At 34.1% G+C, this 17,656-nt stretch overlaps 1 protein-coding gene across 1 annotated transcript; it reads right to left on the bottom strand.

Moving 5' to 3' along the window:
* Nucleotides 1–1,407: 1,407 nt before the first annotated feature.
* On the bottom strand, nt 1,408–16,981 carry LOC141291636 (2-epi-5-epi-valiolone synthase). The gene is made up of 5 exons (XM_073823791.1): nt 16,819–16,981; nt 14,638–15,271; nt 11,111–11,350; nt 10,767–11,019; nt 1,408–7,525 (listed from the first exon to the last, which is right to left on the bottom strand). Exons 1-5 carry the CDS (start codon nt 16,950–16,952, stop codon nt 7,434–7,436), a joined length of 1,353 nt encoding a protein of 450 aa, XP_073679892.1. The 5' UTR covers nt 16,953–16,981; the 3' UTR covers nt 1,408–7,433.
* Between the last annotated feature and the right edge of the window lie 675 nt (nt 16,982–17,656).

Raw genomic sequence — 17,656 nt, 5'->3', positions numbered from 1 at the left:
CACAAACAAATCATTCTTTTGAACCGGTTCATTTAAATCATTCTTTTGAATCAGACTGAACCGTCTGAAACATTTCACGACTTGAGCAGCAGAGATCTACAAGTTACTCAGTCAAAATTCATTTTCAGGCACCTGACAGTCACTCAGACTCGAAATAAGTCCGAAAAAGGGTTTATGTGATCCTATGATGAATGAACTGATTCAGCACTCCAGTTCCTGAGGAAACAGTTCTGATTTGGACAGAAGACCGATTAGCCGCTGATTTGCGCATATGTGAACTGAAAATGTGAATGACGTGAAATAAGTGTTTTAAACGGGTCCTATTATGCCCTTTTACACAGTCTTTATTTTGTTTTGGGGGTGCACTAGAACATGCTCTCATGCTTGGTGGTTCGAAAAATGCATTATTTTTTTACATAATTTACATTATTACAATAGCCTTCTCCTCAGGCTGGCACAAATGGCTCGATTAGTTCCAAGTTTGATGAAGGTCCGCCTTCCGAAAAGCAAAATGTATTGTGATTGGTTAGCAGTCCCACTGCGTTGCGATTGGCGAACAGCTTAGACAGAATTTCAGTCCAGCCATGCCCCTTCCCAAAGCAGCAAGTTCTGTGTACAACTGTTAGCGCAAACTTAAAGTGATTCTTACATTTTAAATATGGATATTTTTCTTATAAAAACACATCGGTTCACTACAGGAGGCTTTTATTGACCCCCTCGGAGCCATGTGAGGCACTTTTTATTATGGATCGATGCACTGGACTGATATTGGACTGATGGAGAGAAACACCAGTCTATGCAGTTCTAAAGCTTGGGAGTGTCAGGATTATTTTTAATATAACACCAATTGCATTCATCTGAAAGAAGTCATATACACCTAGGATGCATGGAGGGTGAGTAAATAATACACTACGGTAGAGTTGGTCCTATCGTTAGCTTGCGAAATCACCGATCCATGATATTATCATTATTGTGCTCATTTATTTAATTACAGTTGCAATCAAAATTATTCAACCATCCAGAGACTACAGTAGTTTACAAATACAAGCTTTTCTGAAGATCCAGGACTTAAAAGAAATTGCATCTATAACCAATTACTGGCATATTAAAACTGATAATGTCAACATATAATATAATATTTTTGAGTTCTAGGATTTTTTAATAACACAGCTATGTCATAATTATTCAACCCCTGTTTTACATTGCTGTTTTTTTAGTCACTTATTTGTATGGTGGGGAACAAAATTGTCCTAAAACATAATTAAGCCTTTAGAAACTATTAGAAAACAGAATTAGCTTGTGCTGTTACACATACATACAGTTAGCCCATGCATATGCTAAGGTTTTAGTGGCTAATATGACAAAGTCAAAAGAGCTCTCACAAAAGCTATAGAGACTCTACAGAGAATAAATAATTTTATTACTTTAGAAAATAAGGCTATATGAAGATTTCCAAGGCATTAAAGGTTTGTAGAGACACAGCTGGCAGCCTTATTCGTTAGTTTAAAATGTGTTGTACCAGAAAACCTTTGAAGGTGTTGAACAAAAAAGCACAATATCATAAAATGTTTGATCAGAACAACTGAGGAAAAACCTGCAATGTACAACCAAAGACTTGTAAGATGACCCAACGAAAGGAGGAAAAACATTTCAATGCAGTGTATAAGAAGAACACTAGACAGTTATGGCCTTCGTGTTGAGACATCTTGCCTCCACTCTTGACCAAGAAGAACAAAAAGGCTGACGTGAACATGTTAAAATTAATTTAGATAGACATGTGGAGTTCTGCAAGAATGTTTTATAGGGTGATCTGACCAAACTGGAACTTTTTGGACCTATGGATTAGTGGTATGTCTGGTGCAAAAAAGGCAGAGGTTATGAGCAGAAGAACACCATCTTCATCGTCAAACTTTGAGGTGGACCAGTCCTGTTTGAGGGGTGTTTTATTGTCTCAGTAAGTGGAAATCATGACCGTATGAAGGACATCATGGATTCTTTGAAGTATCAGGCCATTTTGGCAAGAATTGTGATGCCTTTAGTGCAAAGACTGAAGCTGATGATCAACGGACTTTTCTGCAGGAAAGTCATCCCAAAGTATACATCCAAAATTTACTTAAGCTTGGTCCAGGGATCAGTTATGGAATGTTCTTGAGTGGCCTGTTCAGTCTCCAGGTTTAATTTTCATTGAAAACATTTGGTTGAATTTGAAGAAAGCAGTGGCAAAGTGAAAACCAAAGATTATCAGTGATCTCAAAACTTTTTCAGGCAAGGAATGGGCCAAGATTGCAGTAGAGAGGTGACAGAAGCTTCAAAGCACTTACAGGCAGCGTTTATTGGCGGTTTTAAAGAATAAAAGATTCTGCACCAAATTTGACTTTTAGGGGTTGAATAATTTTGAACATGAACATTTAGAGCCAATTAGATTTTTTTTTATTATTATTCATCAGCTTCCGTTTTCAGAATGACTCAAATGTGTATACATTTCTCTAATAGTGTACTGATGCCTTTGTTGAGTTGCTTTTACAAAATTGTGTTCTCTGCAGCAAAATGCCTTGCAGGTCAAGGGGGTTGAATAATTTCGATTGCAACTGTATATTATTTATATTAACACTCCAATGTGGCAACCAATGATCATCACTCTATTCAAAGCTTGTGTTTACAGCGTGTGTTTCGACCATAGACTCTAAAAAATTCTGAAAAGCATTTTTGAAGCTCATAGTTGGCGGGAGTCATCCGTCGCCATCTTGGAATCGCGTCATCACGTGTCACTCCTGGATAATTCAAAATGGCCAATAAGGCGGGACGTGGGTGGAACCCACCTAGTGTGACAGTGGTGACAGCAGCTGCAATCCACCTGTCACTCAAGTGGCCATGCCCCTAATTATGCAGAACATTAAGACTTAATATAACTTAAACGGATGAGTTATAAAAAAAATTCACCCCCTCACAGTTGACATGAAGGGCAAAATTAGCTATAGACCAAAACCACTTTTTGTACCAGGCTGTAAACACGTTTTTTTCTGCTGTAAAGTTGGACATTTTACCATGGGGAGTCTATGGGATTGACTTTCTTTTGGAGCCACTCTTTATCGGACATAATAGGACCCCTTTAATAGTTTCTCATTGTTTATGTAAAAAGGTGAAGGGAAGTAAGTTTAAGATTTTTCATTTTTGGGTGACATATTCCTTTAACTTATCTACATTAATCATAACTAATGTCGTAAAAATTGCTGTTGAATGTCGTTCTAACAACTGAATGTTGAAGGAAACTTCAACAAAAATCGCATCTTCCAGATGAAAACGCACACAAACTATAGACGGACAAAGTATGTTTGTTATGAGGCTAATTTGAAACAGCTGACCCTAAATGATTTCATTCAATTATTAATTAATGGCAATATTCTCTCAGTATTAGTGTTCCTGGTCCAGGAGAATTTCATGTAGCTTAATGGATTTGTGGAATAATCTTTAGACCCAGAGGTTGAAGAAATGCACATGTGGAAAGACAGCATTTGAAATATCCAATGGATTTTCAGATGTCCTGTGGAAAGTGCCAAGCAATAAGCAATATTCAGCTTGAAACACTCTTCTAGCAGTTTTAAGCAGTGCCTATATAATTATGCAAATGCATTCACCTCACAGTAGCTTGAAATAATCCATAAGAATGTGAAATCATTTCATAACGCATATTTGATGACTAAACAGTCAAACTTCAAATTCCAATTTATTAACCTTTATTTTTTAAATGTAACATTTTAGTTTTAATATGCCATAAGTTTCAATTGCAAAGTCCCAGGTTTTCAGTTTTTTTATGTTTATAAAATAGAGAAAGATCTGGGATTTTTATGTTTTATATTGGTGGTTTAAACACTGGAAGAATGATCGTATGTTGAAGATTTAAAAAAAACGAAAATGAAAAAAAAAATTATATTTTATTCTAACACTTGTTTGGGTTTTTAAAATTCTTACATGGTGTAAAATGACTGACTGTGTTTGTAATAATAAGCTGTACTGTTACTGTATATTTCTACCGTTTAAAAAGTGCTCAACTCAGATGTACTGATGTTTGCCTTCGAGTAGCATCCAACTTATTGCCACTATTGTGATCATGTAGATGCAACTATTACGTGTTGTTTCATAGAACTATGCAAAGAGAACTTTCAGTTGAGAAATCAACCTGTGTGTAATGGAAAGATGTTGTGAGAGTTTAGCGTAGGTAACATAGTCGGACCACTGGAAAGTGCCTTACATTACAAACCTCACTTAAAGCAATAGTTCACCCAAAACGTTCTGTCATCAGTTACTCGTCCTTGTGTTGTTCCAAACTTGAGTGACTTTTTCTACCGTAGAACACAAAAAGAGATATTTAGCAGAGAGTTCATGCTGCTGTTTTCCATACAATTGAAGTGAATAGGGACTGGGACCTATGGAAGCCGTTTCCAAAACAGAATAACAAATAAAAAAGGTGTTTGCCATTTTTTTTATCTCACAATTCTGACCTTCAATTCTATTTTGGTTTATTAATTCATAGAAAAAAAAATGAATTTTTAGATACAAACATAACTGTGAGATATAAACTTGCAATTTTAGGGAAAAAAAATTGAACTGTGAGATATAAACATGAAATTCTAGTCATTTTGTTCCTACTTTTTTCCACATATTTTTTTCTCAGGTTACATCTCACAATTCTTTCTTTTTTTGTTGTTTGTTTGTGCAACAGAAAAAAAAAAAGAAAAAATGGGTCATTATGTACTTTTTTATGATTTGCAATTCTGTTTTTTGTTTCCATTACAGAATAAAAATATAAATATAAAATTGCTACTTTATCTCACAATTTGGCAATTGTGTCTTTTTATCTCATACATTTTTTTATCTTACAATTTGGTAATTGCATCTTTTTGTCTTACAATTCAGACTTCTCAGAATGTCTTCCAATTTTGTTTTTTGTTTCGGTCATAGAATAAAAATATAAATAGAAAATAGAAAATTGCAACTTTTTATCTCATAATTCTGTAATTGAGACTTTTTATCTTACAATTCAATAATTACATCTTTTTGTCTTGCAATTCGGACTTTCCTTCATAGAATTGTGAGTTTATTTCTTGCAATTATGTTTTTTGTTTCTTCTGTCACAGAATAAAATATAAATAAAAAATGTAAACTTTTTATCTCATAATTTAGTAACTGGGACTTTCTATCTCATAATTAGGTAATTGCATTTTTTTTTTTTTTTTAATTCATATTTTCCTTCTCAGAATTGCGGGTTTATGTCTTCCAGTTCTGTTTTTTGATTCTGTCACAGAATAAAAATATAAACAGAAAACACAAAATTGCAACTTTTTATCTCATAATTCTGTAAATGCGACTTTTTATCTCATAATTCTGTAATTTTTGTCTTACAAGACTTTTTGTCTTACAATACAGACTTTCTTCAGACTTTCTTTTTTGTTTCTGTCAAAAAATAAAAAATACAAATAAAAAATAGCTACTTTTTTATCTCATAATTTGGTAATTGCGACTTTTCGTCTTCCAAATTCAGTTTTTTTGAATCTGTCACAGAATAAAAATATAAATGGAAAACATAAAATTGCTTTTATCTCAAAATTCCGTAATTCCGAATTTTTGTCTCGTAATTCAGTAATTGCAACGTTTTATCTTACAATTCGGTAAATGCAACTGTCTTACAAGTCAGACTTTCCTTCTCAGAATTGTGAGTTTATGTCTTTCAATTCAGTTTTTGGTTTCGTCACAGAATAAAAAATATAAATATAAAATTTCAACTTTTTATCTCATTATTCGGTAACTGCGACTTTTTATCTTATAATTTGGTAATTGCAACTTTTTGTCGTACAATTTGTTTTTGTTTTTTTTTCAGAATTGCGAGTTTATGTCTTGCAAAAAAAGTTTTTTGTTTCAGTCACAGAATAGAAATATAAAAGTGCAAGTTTTTATCTCAAAATTCAGCAACTACGACTTTTTATCTCATAATTCGGTAATTGCATCTTTTTGTTTTACAGTTTGGACTTTCCTTCTCAGAATTGCAATTTTATGTCTTGAAATTCTTTTTTTTTTTTTTTTTTCATCACAGAATAAAAAAAATCTAAATATAAAATTCTAACTTTTGATCTCACAGTTCAGTAATTGCATCTTTTTGTCTTACAATTCAGACTTTTCTGGGGGTTTTTACCGTTTAAATAAGCAATTTAGGTTTTTTTTCCCCACCACAAAATTAAAAAAGTTATTGCGACTTTCAAACTCACAAAAGGAAAGGGTAAAAATTGTGAGATAAACACTGCAGGAAATTCACAATTACCTTATTTTTATTCCATGCTGGAAACAGGCTTCCATAGGCACTGTCACGTTCCAAAAAGGACAAAAACTAAACCCTAAATGTGTAAAAAGTGTATGGTTTATGGGTTTGGAGCAACATGAGAGTAAGGAGACGATGTTCCTAATTTTCATGTTTGTGTGAACTATCCCTTTAAATGAAATGTTCTCTTATATACATGTGATTTTAGACTAGTTTTAGACTGTGGAACCCAATGGGATCGGTCCTTGAGTGAAGTAGAGGGAACAATGTCACAGTAGAACCACAAAATCCTAGATAATACTGATCAAGATTGTATTGTATTCTGGCTTAAAGCTGAAGTGTCTTGAAGCACTACAAACCTTTCATAAACTCCTTCACCTATTAGACAGAAACTACTGAAAGTTGTTCTCTGAATGTAATGTTACACAGTGTTGACTACTGAAATGTTGCCAAATTCCAAGTGGAGTCTAAATATGCAGTGAAACTGTTCCGTATCTCGTTGTGGATTTATAGCTGTGGATTTGTTGCATTTTTTTCTGAGCAATAATTCAGACAATCAGGTAACAGGTAAAGCACAAGGCTCCTGTATGAATGCATATGTATCAGTGACGTCAATGAAGGTGCCTTCAAAACAGGCTTCCGTGGAACTTCAACCAAACGTCTTTTAATAGCAAATACAGATTGGTCTGTCTTTTATAAAAGTGTCTTGGCCACAAGATGGTTTTTCTTTTGTTAATATACTTTTGTATTATATTTTTGAAGCTTAACCAAACATTATTTAAGAAGGAACTTAGAATAGCTTGATTTTTGGTTGAATTTCTGTATAAAGCATTAATTTCCTATGCATTCGATAATGGAAGCCAGCCCACTTCAAACCTATTGGGAAAGTCACCTTTCACTCAAACCGTGAAACTTCCGCTGGGAAGCCTTACGAGGAAAGTAGCATTTCATTGTTGGGTTTTAAAGTGTATTGGGAATGAAAATGTTACAGACATTGAAATAAAACTGAGTGGTTTTCACAATCCCTGGAGTTTTTCATTCATTATTTGGTGCGTTTCATTTTGCAGCACAGATGTTTTCTTGGCTTAGGAATATAATCAGGATCAACATTTCCTTTAGTGTGTTATTCTGGTTTCATGGTGGTTTCACACTGTTCATCACACCATTTCTTGAATGCTTGACACACAATCCTCTCTTCTGTGTCATTGAAGATTCCTGCAGGGTATAACAAAGACAGACTAAAGGAAATGAAACAAACTACAGTATGTCACAGTCTTATGGTGTTTGGTAAAATGTGCCCTGAACACTTAAGGTTGGACTATACTTTAAAAAATAAAGGGATTTATTGGCATTGATGGTTATATGAAGAGCCTTTAACATCTCTCCATTCCACAAAAGTTTCTTTATACTGTTACAACGTTTGTTCTTTTAAGAACTGTTAACTGAAATGTTCTTTTGGGAACCAAAAATGGTTCTTTAATGGCAACTCTGTGAAACCCCCTCATGAAGGCTTTATTTTTTAAGAGTGTAGCCAGGTTTTTGTTTAGCTCTTAAGGTCAATAATACCTGAAATAATCTGTCGCCATTCCTGATAATCTCAATGCCAGTTGCATTTAAATTATCATAAAATAATCTGATAATTCTTAAAAAATAAAAAATTATGTTTTTAAAACACCGCTTCGTAAAGTTTCAAAACATTTACAAATCTGTAGTTAAGACACTAAGTTATGTGATTTCAGCAAATGAGGGATCATTATGTCGTACTTCTTCAAACATTTGCCAAATTTTTGATTAATAAAGCAAAAGACTAGTGTCTGTACTAGTGTCTAGTACTAGTGACTAGTGTCTGTAAAAGAAAATGTATAGATGTATGGCAAGCCATTTAACATTTAATCTATAAACCAGTACTAGTATTATAATGAATAAGTACTAGTATTTTATAAATACTTAATGAATAAGTACAAATATTCAACAAATATGTTCTAGTATCTAACAATAATTACAGTATCTAATGATTAAGTACTGGTATCTAATAATATGTATGATTATCTAATGATAAGTACTAGTATTTTATAAATACTTAATGAATAAGTACTAATATTCAACAAATATGTTCTAGTATCTAACAATAATTACAGTATTTAATGATAAGTACTAGTATCTAATGAATAAGTACAAATATTCAACAAATATGTTCTAGTATCTAATGAATAAGTACAAATATTCAACAAATATGTTCTAGTATCTAACAATAAGTACAGTATCTAATGAATAAGTACTAGTATCTAATAATAAGTACTAGTATTTAATGATAAGTACTAGTATTTAATAAGTACTATATTAAAAGTATATAAAGTATATAATAATAAATACATATCTAATAAGTACTAGTATCTAATAATATGTATGAGTATCTAATGATAAATACTAGTATTTAATAAGTATGAGCATCTAATGATAAATACTAGTATCTAATAATAAGTATAAGTATCTAATGATAAATACTAGTATCTAATGATAAGTACTAGTATCTAATGATAATACTAGTATTTAATAAGTATGAGCATCTAATGATAAATACTAGTATCTAATAATAAGTATAAGTATCTAATGATAAATACTAGTATCTAATGATAAGTACTAGTATTCAACAAATATGTTCTAGTATCTAACAATAAGTACAGTATCTAATGATAAGTACTAGTATTTAATAATATGTATGAGTATATAATAATATGTATGAGTATCCAATGATATTTACTGGTATTTAATAAGTATGAGCATCTAATGATAAATACTAGTATCTAATAATAAGTATGAGTATCTAATGATAAATACTAGTATCTAATGATAAGTACTAGTATTTAATAAGTACTAGTATCTAATGGATAAGTACTAGTATCTAATAATATGTATGAGTATCCAATGATATTTACTGGTATTTAATAAGTACTAGTATATAATAATAATAAGTACATTATCTAATAAGTACTAGTATCTAATAATAAGTATGAGTATCTAATTAATAAATACTAGTATCTAATAATATGTGTGAGTATCTAATGATATGTACTGGTGTTTAATAAGTACTAGTATATAATAATAAGTACATTATCTAATAAGTACTAGTATCTAATAGTATCTAAGGTAAAGTACTAGTATTTAATGAATAAGTACTAGTATCAAAGGTAAAGTACTAGTATTTAATGAATAAGTACTAGTATATATTTAATAGGAATTAGTATCTGACAGAAGTACTAGTATTTAATAAGTACAGTAATATATAAGTACTAGTATCTAATAATAAATGCTAGTATCTAATGAATAAGTACTAGTATTCAACTAATATGTTCTAGTATCTATTTAATAGGAACTAATATCTAACAAAGAAGTACTAGTATTGAATAATAGGTACTAGTATCCAAGATTAAGTGATAGTATCTAATAATAATAATAATATAAAAATAAGTACTAGTACCTAATGAATAACTACTAGTACATAAAAATGATGTACTATACAACTGGAATACATACTAGTCAAAACTGAATAGTTGATATCTCAATGACAGATTCCCATAGAAGCCAATGACAAAAAAATACTACTGTTACTAGTCAATATTGAAATAAATACTAGTATCTATTTAATAGGTAATAGTATCCAACAATAAGTACAGTATGTAATGAATAAGTACTAGTATGTAATAAGTATGAGTATCTAATGATAAGTACTAGTATCTAATAATATGTATGAGTATCTAATGATAAGTACTTGTATCTAATAAGTACTAGTATCTAATGATAAGTATGACTAAAGATAAGTACTAGTATCAAATGAATAAGTACTAGTACCTATTTATTAGGAACTAGTATCCAATGAATATGCACTAGTATCTAATAATAAGTACAGTAATGAATAAATACTAGTATCTAATAAGTACTAGTATCTAATTTTAATGAATAATTACTAGTATCTATTTAATAGGTATTAGTATGACAAAGAAGTACTAGTATTAAATAAGTACAGTAATTAATTAGTACTAGTATCTAATGATAAGTACTAGTATATAACAAATAAGTACTAGTATGTAATGAATAAGTAGTATCTATTTAATAGGTACTAGTATCTAGCGAAGAAGTACTAGTATCTAATAATAAGTACATTATCTAATAAGTACTAGTATCAAATAATAAGTATGAGTATCTAATGGTAAGTATTAGTATCTAATAATAAGTACAGTATCTAATGAATAAGTACATCCACCCGCAGAACGTTTTGCATTGAGTTAGGTTTGACAGGAATGCTAAGGGGTTAATGGAAAATATACTAGTATTTAAAAAAAATAAGTACTAGTAGCATGTAAATAGATATGAGTATGGTTTATAGATTAAATGTTAAAATGGCTTGCTATAGTAAAGGAGGGCAAAAGTATAGCTTTTCGTTTTATATTTCACATACTTGCTTTTCCCAGTGCTGTGGGTAGAGGCATTCTCAGACATCCTCCAGAGTGCTTGAGACGTTCAGCAAGGGACTTCAGTACTAGATCCAGAGTACAGTCTGAATGCCACACAGGAAGATCTAGACTCTGCATACACACAATGATACGTCTTTTCTCCTCTTCCGTCAGAAAGCCCCTTTCATGAGCCAAATAGACCATGAAAGCCATGTCAATGTTCACCGCCTCTCCATGCAGAAGCGCAGGAAGTATTTTCTGTATCAAAGAAAAGAACGACTGCAGTTAGAGTAATTCAAGACTGTGACACACAATATGCAACTTTAGTTTGAGTCCTAATATGCAGAACCATTTCAAGCTCTGGACTGATGATATGACCAAAGTCCACCAGTCGGTCCAGATCGTCTTCCCACAGGTTTGGGGCAAGTTCCTCCAGCATGGTTTCAATGGCCAGTCTCGTGGACAAACTCGCTGCGTCCGTATGCACTTTTTCTGGGATTTTACTCAACGGTTGGAAACTAGAGTCCAACAAATGTCTGCCCTCCTTCTCCAAAAGTTCAAAGAGTCCTCTGTGTTTCATCAGCGCCATCTGTAGGGGATCACTAGTATTGGTGAAACAAGACCTCAATTAGACTCACTATAATGTCAGAATACATTACAGTTCAGAAGTCTGGGTTTTAATGTTTTTGAAATAATTCTCTTCTCCTGACCGAAGCATTTATTTACAGTTTTTCTCAATTGCTTAAACACATTTCTTGAAATTATGCCTCTTATTTGCGAAACTCTAAACACAAATCCACAACTCCTAACTCAATTCCCCAAACTTCCTATATTGAGGTCAAAATGAAGCTCTCCACTCAAAACAACACAATCTTGCTGAAAAACCAAACTTTGCTCTCAGACATGACACACAAATCCTCAAAAACACACACACTACAACACAGTTTTACACACTGATGAGATAAATTCAAAACAATACAACCAAAACAATCCAAATAAAAAACTTTTCACATGATGAAAACAACAAATATATGCCTTTGCAAGTGTTTTATTCCTTAATTTAATGTACTGTAGAGTACAGTACAAAACAGCAAACAACAACAAAATATAATTTTTCTGCCCAGAATCCTGTCTTTGGTCTGGGACAGGCCAAAGAACCTCTTCAGCATCACAGGCTAAATTAGCCCTGGCCAGGCAGCAGGGGTCAAATCCTCTTGCATGCCTGATCCAACCCTGGCACTCATCAACTAAAATATAGGAGACTGCTTGTCTTCTTGTCCTTGCTCTTCCTCTGTCTCTTCCACGTTGTCGTCATCGTCCTCCTTCTTCTCCTCCTCTTCCTCTTTCACCTCCTACTCTTCCTCTTCAAAATTACACATTACTGTATGTGGGATACTGATTGAAAAAGACTGGATAGGATTCACAGTTACACTTGTACTGTACTAGTGGTATGAGAAAAAAAATAAAAATGCATTACAGTGTCATTGTGAAACAGCAAAGAAAAATAAATATGGGCACAAAGGTAAAAATAAAAATTAGAAAGTCTACTGTCAGATTTTGTAACTCCTGCGTTGTCCTCTGTCTATATACAGTATGCTTTCCAATTGAAGGTTCAAGAGATGTACCTTTGAGCTATTTCAGAGAACTGCTTTATCATTGGTTGATATACATTATCTTCATTAGTGAAAGTCAAGATTCACTTGAATAAATTCATGGCAAATTTATCTAATCAGTTGTATGAATGTACCAAAGCAATCACAACTTGATCAGAAAAATGAGAAGCTTTTTATGATGTGCACAAGAGACTAGATGATGTGGATGTTGAACAAGTAGTTTTGACAATTTCATTTCTGATCTGAGAAATGCACCAAAGTGACTGAGAAAAACTGTAAGCTGACTTTGGCTTCTTTTAGGTTCTGATTTGGGTGTGCTAAATTTTGACTCCTAGTGTTTCCACTTGGATAATTGTGTGCTAATTGAGCTCAAACTTCACAGATTGAGTGAACAATGTTGAATGCTTGTGCTTTCTAAATGACCTCATGGTGTAAGCACTGAGAAATGTAGGGATTTGTGTGTAGAGTTTTGCAGTAACAGTTCACCAAATATAACTCATGTGTCAAAGCAGGGAATAGTGTTTATTGTTTAGGGAAATGGGTGTGCTTTTTCAAAAATGGCGTTATAGTTTTGAAATTTTAGTTCAAAAGACTGGTTATAGTGTTTTAGCAATTGAGAAAAACTGTAAACAACAGTAGTAAAAGAGTAATAATATAATGTATGTATATACAGTATCTCACAAAAGTGAGTACACCCCTCACATTTCAGCAACCATTTTAGTATATCTTCTCAAGATACAATACTATAGAAATTAAACTTGGATATATTTTAGATAGTGTAGATTTAGTATAGATTTACTGTCTGAAAATAACTCAACATTCAGCCATTATTGTCAAAGTAGCTGGCAACAAAAGTAAGTACACTCTAAGTGAAAACAGCAGTATGTTGTTTAACCATGCCACTTGCCCTATTCATCCTGTTTATGTTTTTGTCTGCTTGACAGGACCATACAAACTTGTGTATCTCGTATCAGAGTCATTACAATTAGGTGCTTTAAGTACAATTCTCTCATACTGACCACTGGATGTTCAACATGGCATCTCATGGCAAAGAACTCTCTGAGGATTTGAGAATTGTTGCTCTTCACAAAGATGGCCAAGATTATTAGAGGTTCAGTAACACACTGAAACCAAGTTACACTACAGTGGTCAGGGTCATACAGAGGTTTTCCAAGATGGGTTCCATTCAGTACAGGCCTTGCAAGAGTCGATCAACGAAGTTAAGCACTCGTTCTGTGCGTCAGGTGCAGAACCTGGCTTCAAAAAACAGATGCGTGAGTGCTGCCAGCATTGCTTTAAAGGTTGCAGAAGTAGAAGGTCAGCTTGTCAGTGCTCAGACCGTACGCCGCACACTGAAACAAGTCAGTTTGCATAGGCGTCATCCCAGAAGGAAGCCTCATCTGAAGCTGGCTCACAAGAAAGCCTAAAAACAGTTTGTTGAAGACAACCTGCCCAAGAGCATGAATTACTGGAACCATGTCCTGTGGTCTGAAGAGACTATAAGATAAACTTGTTTGGCTCAGATGGTGTCCAGCATGTTTGGCAATGCCCTGGTGAGGAGTACCAAGAAAATTGCATCTTGCCTACAGTCAAGCATGGAGGTGATAGCATTATGGTCTGGGGCTGCATTAGTGCTGCTGATACTGGGGAGCTGCAGTTTATTGAGGGTAACATGGATTTCATTATGTACTGTACATTCTGAAGCAGATTATGATGCCTTCTCTGCAGAAACCAGGCCGAACGGCAGTTTTTCAACATGATAACCATTCCAAACACACCACCAAGATGACAACTGCCTTGCTGAGGAAGCTGAAGGTGTAGGTGATGGGGTGACCAAGTATGTCTCCCGACCTGAACCCTATTAAGCACCTGTGGGGAATCCTCAAGCGTAAGGTGGAGAAGCACCATTTGTCTAACGTCCAGCAGCTCTGTGAGGAGTGGACGAAGACCCCAGCAACAACCTGTACAGCTCTGGTCAATTCCATGCCCAGGATCATTAAGGCAGTGCCAGATAACAATGGTGCTAACACAATAAATTGACACTTTGGACAAGATCACTTAGGGTGTACTCACTTTTGTTGCCAGCTATTCTGACAATAATGGCTGTATGTTGATATACACTGTTATACAAGCTGCACATTGACTACTCTACAATATATCCAAGTTTAATTTCTATAATATAGTCCTTTGAGTAGATATACTAAAATGGTTGCTGAAATGTGAGGGGTGTACTCACTTTTGTGAGATACTGTATCATTTGTACCTTCAGCATCTCGGCCATTCCATTAGAAATATGGCGGCGTGGTACAGTGCAGAGGAAACTCCTGTCTAGGAACGCTGCCACGGGTGGGATGTATGACCCTAGCTTATTTTTACAGTTGGCAAAATTGACCCCAGTCTTCGCCCCTACACTGGCGTCGATGTAAGCCAACAGAGTCGTAGGGACACGGATATACGGAGTACGTCTGCGATACAGTGATGCAGCAAGACCTGTGATATCCAGACACACCCCGCCACCAATAGCAATAATGGGCTCCGTACGGCGGTCAATCCCAAACTTATGGACCTCCTCCAAGATTCTGGTCACCAGCGTCATCGACTTGTTCTCCTCAGTTGTAGGTAAGGGAAGGATCTTGTATATCACCCCCCTAGCTTCGAAATACGCTGACACCTGTGAGCCATAAAGATTGTTAACAGTCTCATCAATCACAATGAATCGCTTCATTACTTTACTGTTGTTCTTAAGGGCTTGGAGCTCCATAGAGTTGGAGATATGGCCGAAAAGTAGGGTGTCATTGCTTGCATCCAGAAGCCTTTGACACTGAATGACTCGATAGTTGAAGACGATAGGACTGATCACCGTCCATGTGACGCCATCTTCTGATGAAGACTCATAACTGTAAGAACAAATGATCCTTTAATGTAAGATGGATATCTCTAACAAAAAGTACCATGGTAATATCATCAACTGTGAAAAAGAATTGCATTTCATTGAATAATTACTTCTATTGTCTATTGTCTGTTGAAAAAAAAAACAGCATATGCTGGTTAGGTATGTTTAGGTGCTGGGATGCTGGTCCTTAGCTGGTCATGTTGCTGGTCAAGGACCAGCATAAACCATTATTGAAACATAAGTAGTGCTTTATTTTACATCACATGTTTCAAATGTAGATAGTTTGTACTTATTATACATATATTATACAATAACTGGATAATAACTAGGTACTAACCCTAAACCTAACCTTATCCTGTGTAGTTACCTTTCAGGACATTTCAGTTGCACTTTATTTTGCAGTATATATTATGCATTTAAATACACTTGTAATTACACATTTGTAATGATAAAGTTGCAAAATATAGTAACTTTGACATCATGATTTACAAAAGAAAATTTTACATTTGCTGCTGTTTTTTTTATTTTATTTTTTTACATATACCATTTCTAACATCCATTTCTGATGTCTAAAAAGACAATGGCACATGTACCATAGTAAAACCATGTTCTATATGAAATAGTACCATAGTGGTGCCATGTCATTCTTTGGAATACTTTGAAATATCATGCAAATATGGTATGTTAATATGAGAGGTGTAAAGAGTACCTGAAAACCATACTTGAGTATGAGTATGAGTACAGATACCGCGCAGTTAAATTACTCCACTACACATTACATGTCACCAATTCCAAAACCACTTGTGTAAAAGTCTTAGAGTCTGATTTTAACAGTACTTGAGTATTTTACTTATAATAAATACAGGCTCAAAGATGCACTAGTCAAAGAGACATGCCAGTGAAAAACCATACCTTTGCGAAGAAGCTAGGCAAAAAAGTAGAGGCAAGGATCTAAAACACTAGGTGCCATGTAAAATGTAGTGGTAACTGCAACGCTCATTTCAAATGTAGTGGAGTAAAGAGTAAAGTTACTCATACAGTACATAAATAGTCAAGTAGAGAGTAAAAGTTGCTAATGTTTTTGATACTCAGTAATACTACAAAGTATCCATGAAGATACTCAAATACAGCAATTAGTTATATTTACTCAAATAATTGACACCGTTGTGGTATATAGCCAACATTAATGTACCATGCCAGTACCATTTTTGTAAGATCAGAAAATAGTGTCTATTGAAGTCTACAAACACTTTTCCCCACTTACCCAAAATACACACACTGTAAACTTGACCTCATGCTTTCCAACTGTAAGGTTAGTTCTTAAAATAGAAAAGCATTTCAACATGGAGTAAACAACTCAATAAAGACTTAATCTTGACTGATTAAAGAAATTCTATTCTATTTACCATATTTTGTAATGCAGAAATTGAAATGTTTCAATCACCCCAGTATAGCAGTATATCCAGCCTGAAACAGTAAAAAAGCACCACCTACAGTGCCAGACTAATGTCAGAGTGACATTAGAGTGGTATTTTATGGTTTTATACTCACATCTTGGCATCTGACAGCCGTCCCTCGACATGCCCACAGTCAGCAGTCTGTCTGCTCCATGTACAGTCTGCATGGACCAGTCTGAATTCAGTCACATGATCAGTTTCAGCACTGATTTTTGAAGCGTGAGACATATTGAAGTTGAAATGCAAAAATTGGCCACTTGCCGACTCATGCCAAGTGTATAACAGTAACTAAAGCCACTGCTGAGGTGACAGTGAAGGGTGGTACTGTAGAGAAACTATAAATAGATTTACATTACAGGATCTGTATGGAGGGTGCATGGTGACTACTCAGTGGATAGCACTGGTTGAGTCCCTGGTTTGAGTCCTGGCTGAGCCAGGAAGCCTTTCTGTCTGAAGTTTGGCCTTTTCTCCAGGTGGTGGTTTTGTGCCTGGTTGAATAGATATGCTAGCCAGACTAGCCAAAGTGTTTCTGGGATAGGCGACCCTACATCCTCATGAGCCAACATAGTTAAAGCAGTTTGGAAAATAGATTGTGTTTTATATATATATATATATATATATATATATATATATATATATATACTTAAAGTTACTTTTATTTAACCAGCAAGTTTTTTTTTTTTTTTTTTTTAGATTCAGCATTCCTCAAAATGAATAAAAACAGTGAAATGCAAACTCAGAATATGACGCACAACGGCAATAATTAAATTTGTTAAATAACACAAACATACTTCATGCACTTAATCCCATTTTATTAACCAACGTCTTTGGTGCTGACCTTTAATGATCCAATTGAACCACACTAATAAACACAACATTTGTGTTTCAAGTGTTAAACTTTCTTTACGTAATCCAGCTGAAAGCTTTGTTTG

Source organism: Garra rufa, chromosome 18, assembly GCF_049309525.1.
Source record: "Garra rufa chromosome 18, GarRuf1.0, whole genome shotgun sequence".
NCBI classification, from domain to species: Eukaryota; Metazoa; Chordata; class Actinopteri; order Cypriniformes; family Cyprinidae; genus Garra; species Garra rufa.
The sequence above is the reverse complement of the archived record's forward strand: the minus strand, read 5'-3'. Positions and strand labels throughout refer to the sequence as shown.

Excerpts from the sequence above, each read along its gene's own strand:
- LOC141291636 (XM_073823791.1), bottom strand. The coding sequence starts at position 16,952 with ATGTCTCACGCTTCAAAAATCAGTGCTGAAACTGATCATGTGACTGAA. Across the intron at positions 15,272-16,818 it reads CGGCTGTCAGATGCCAAGAT|TTATGAGTCTTCATCAGAAG; the intron begins GTGAGTATAAAA and ends TTGTTCTTACAG. Across the intron at positions 11,351-14,637 it reads GAATGGCCGAGATGCTGAAG|ATGGCGCTGATGAAACACAG; the intron begins GTACAAATGATA and ends GATCCCCTACAG.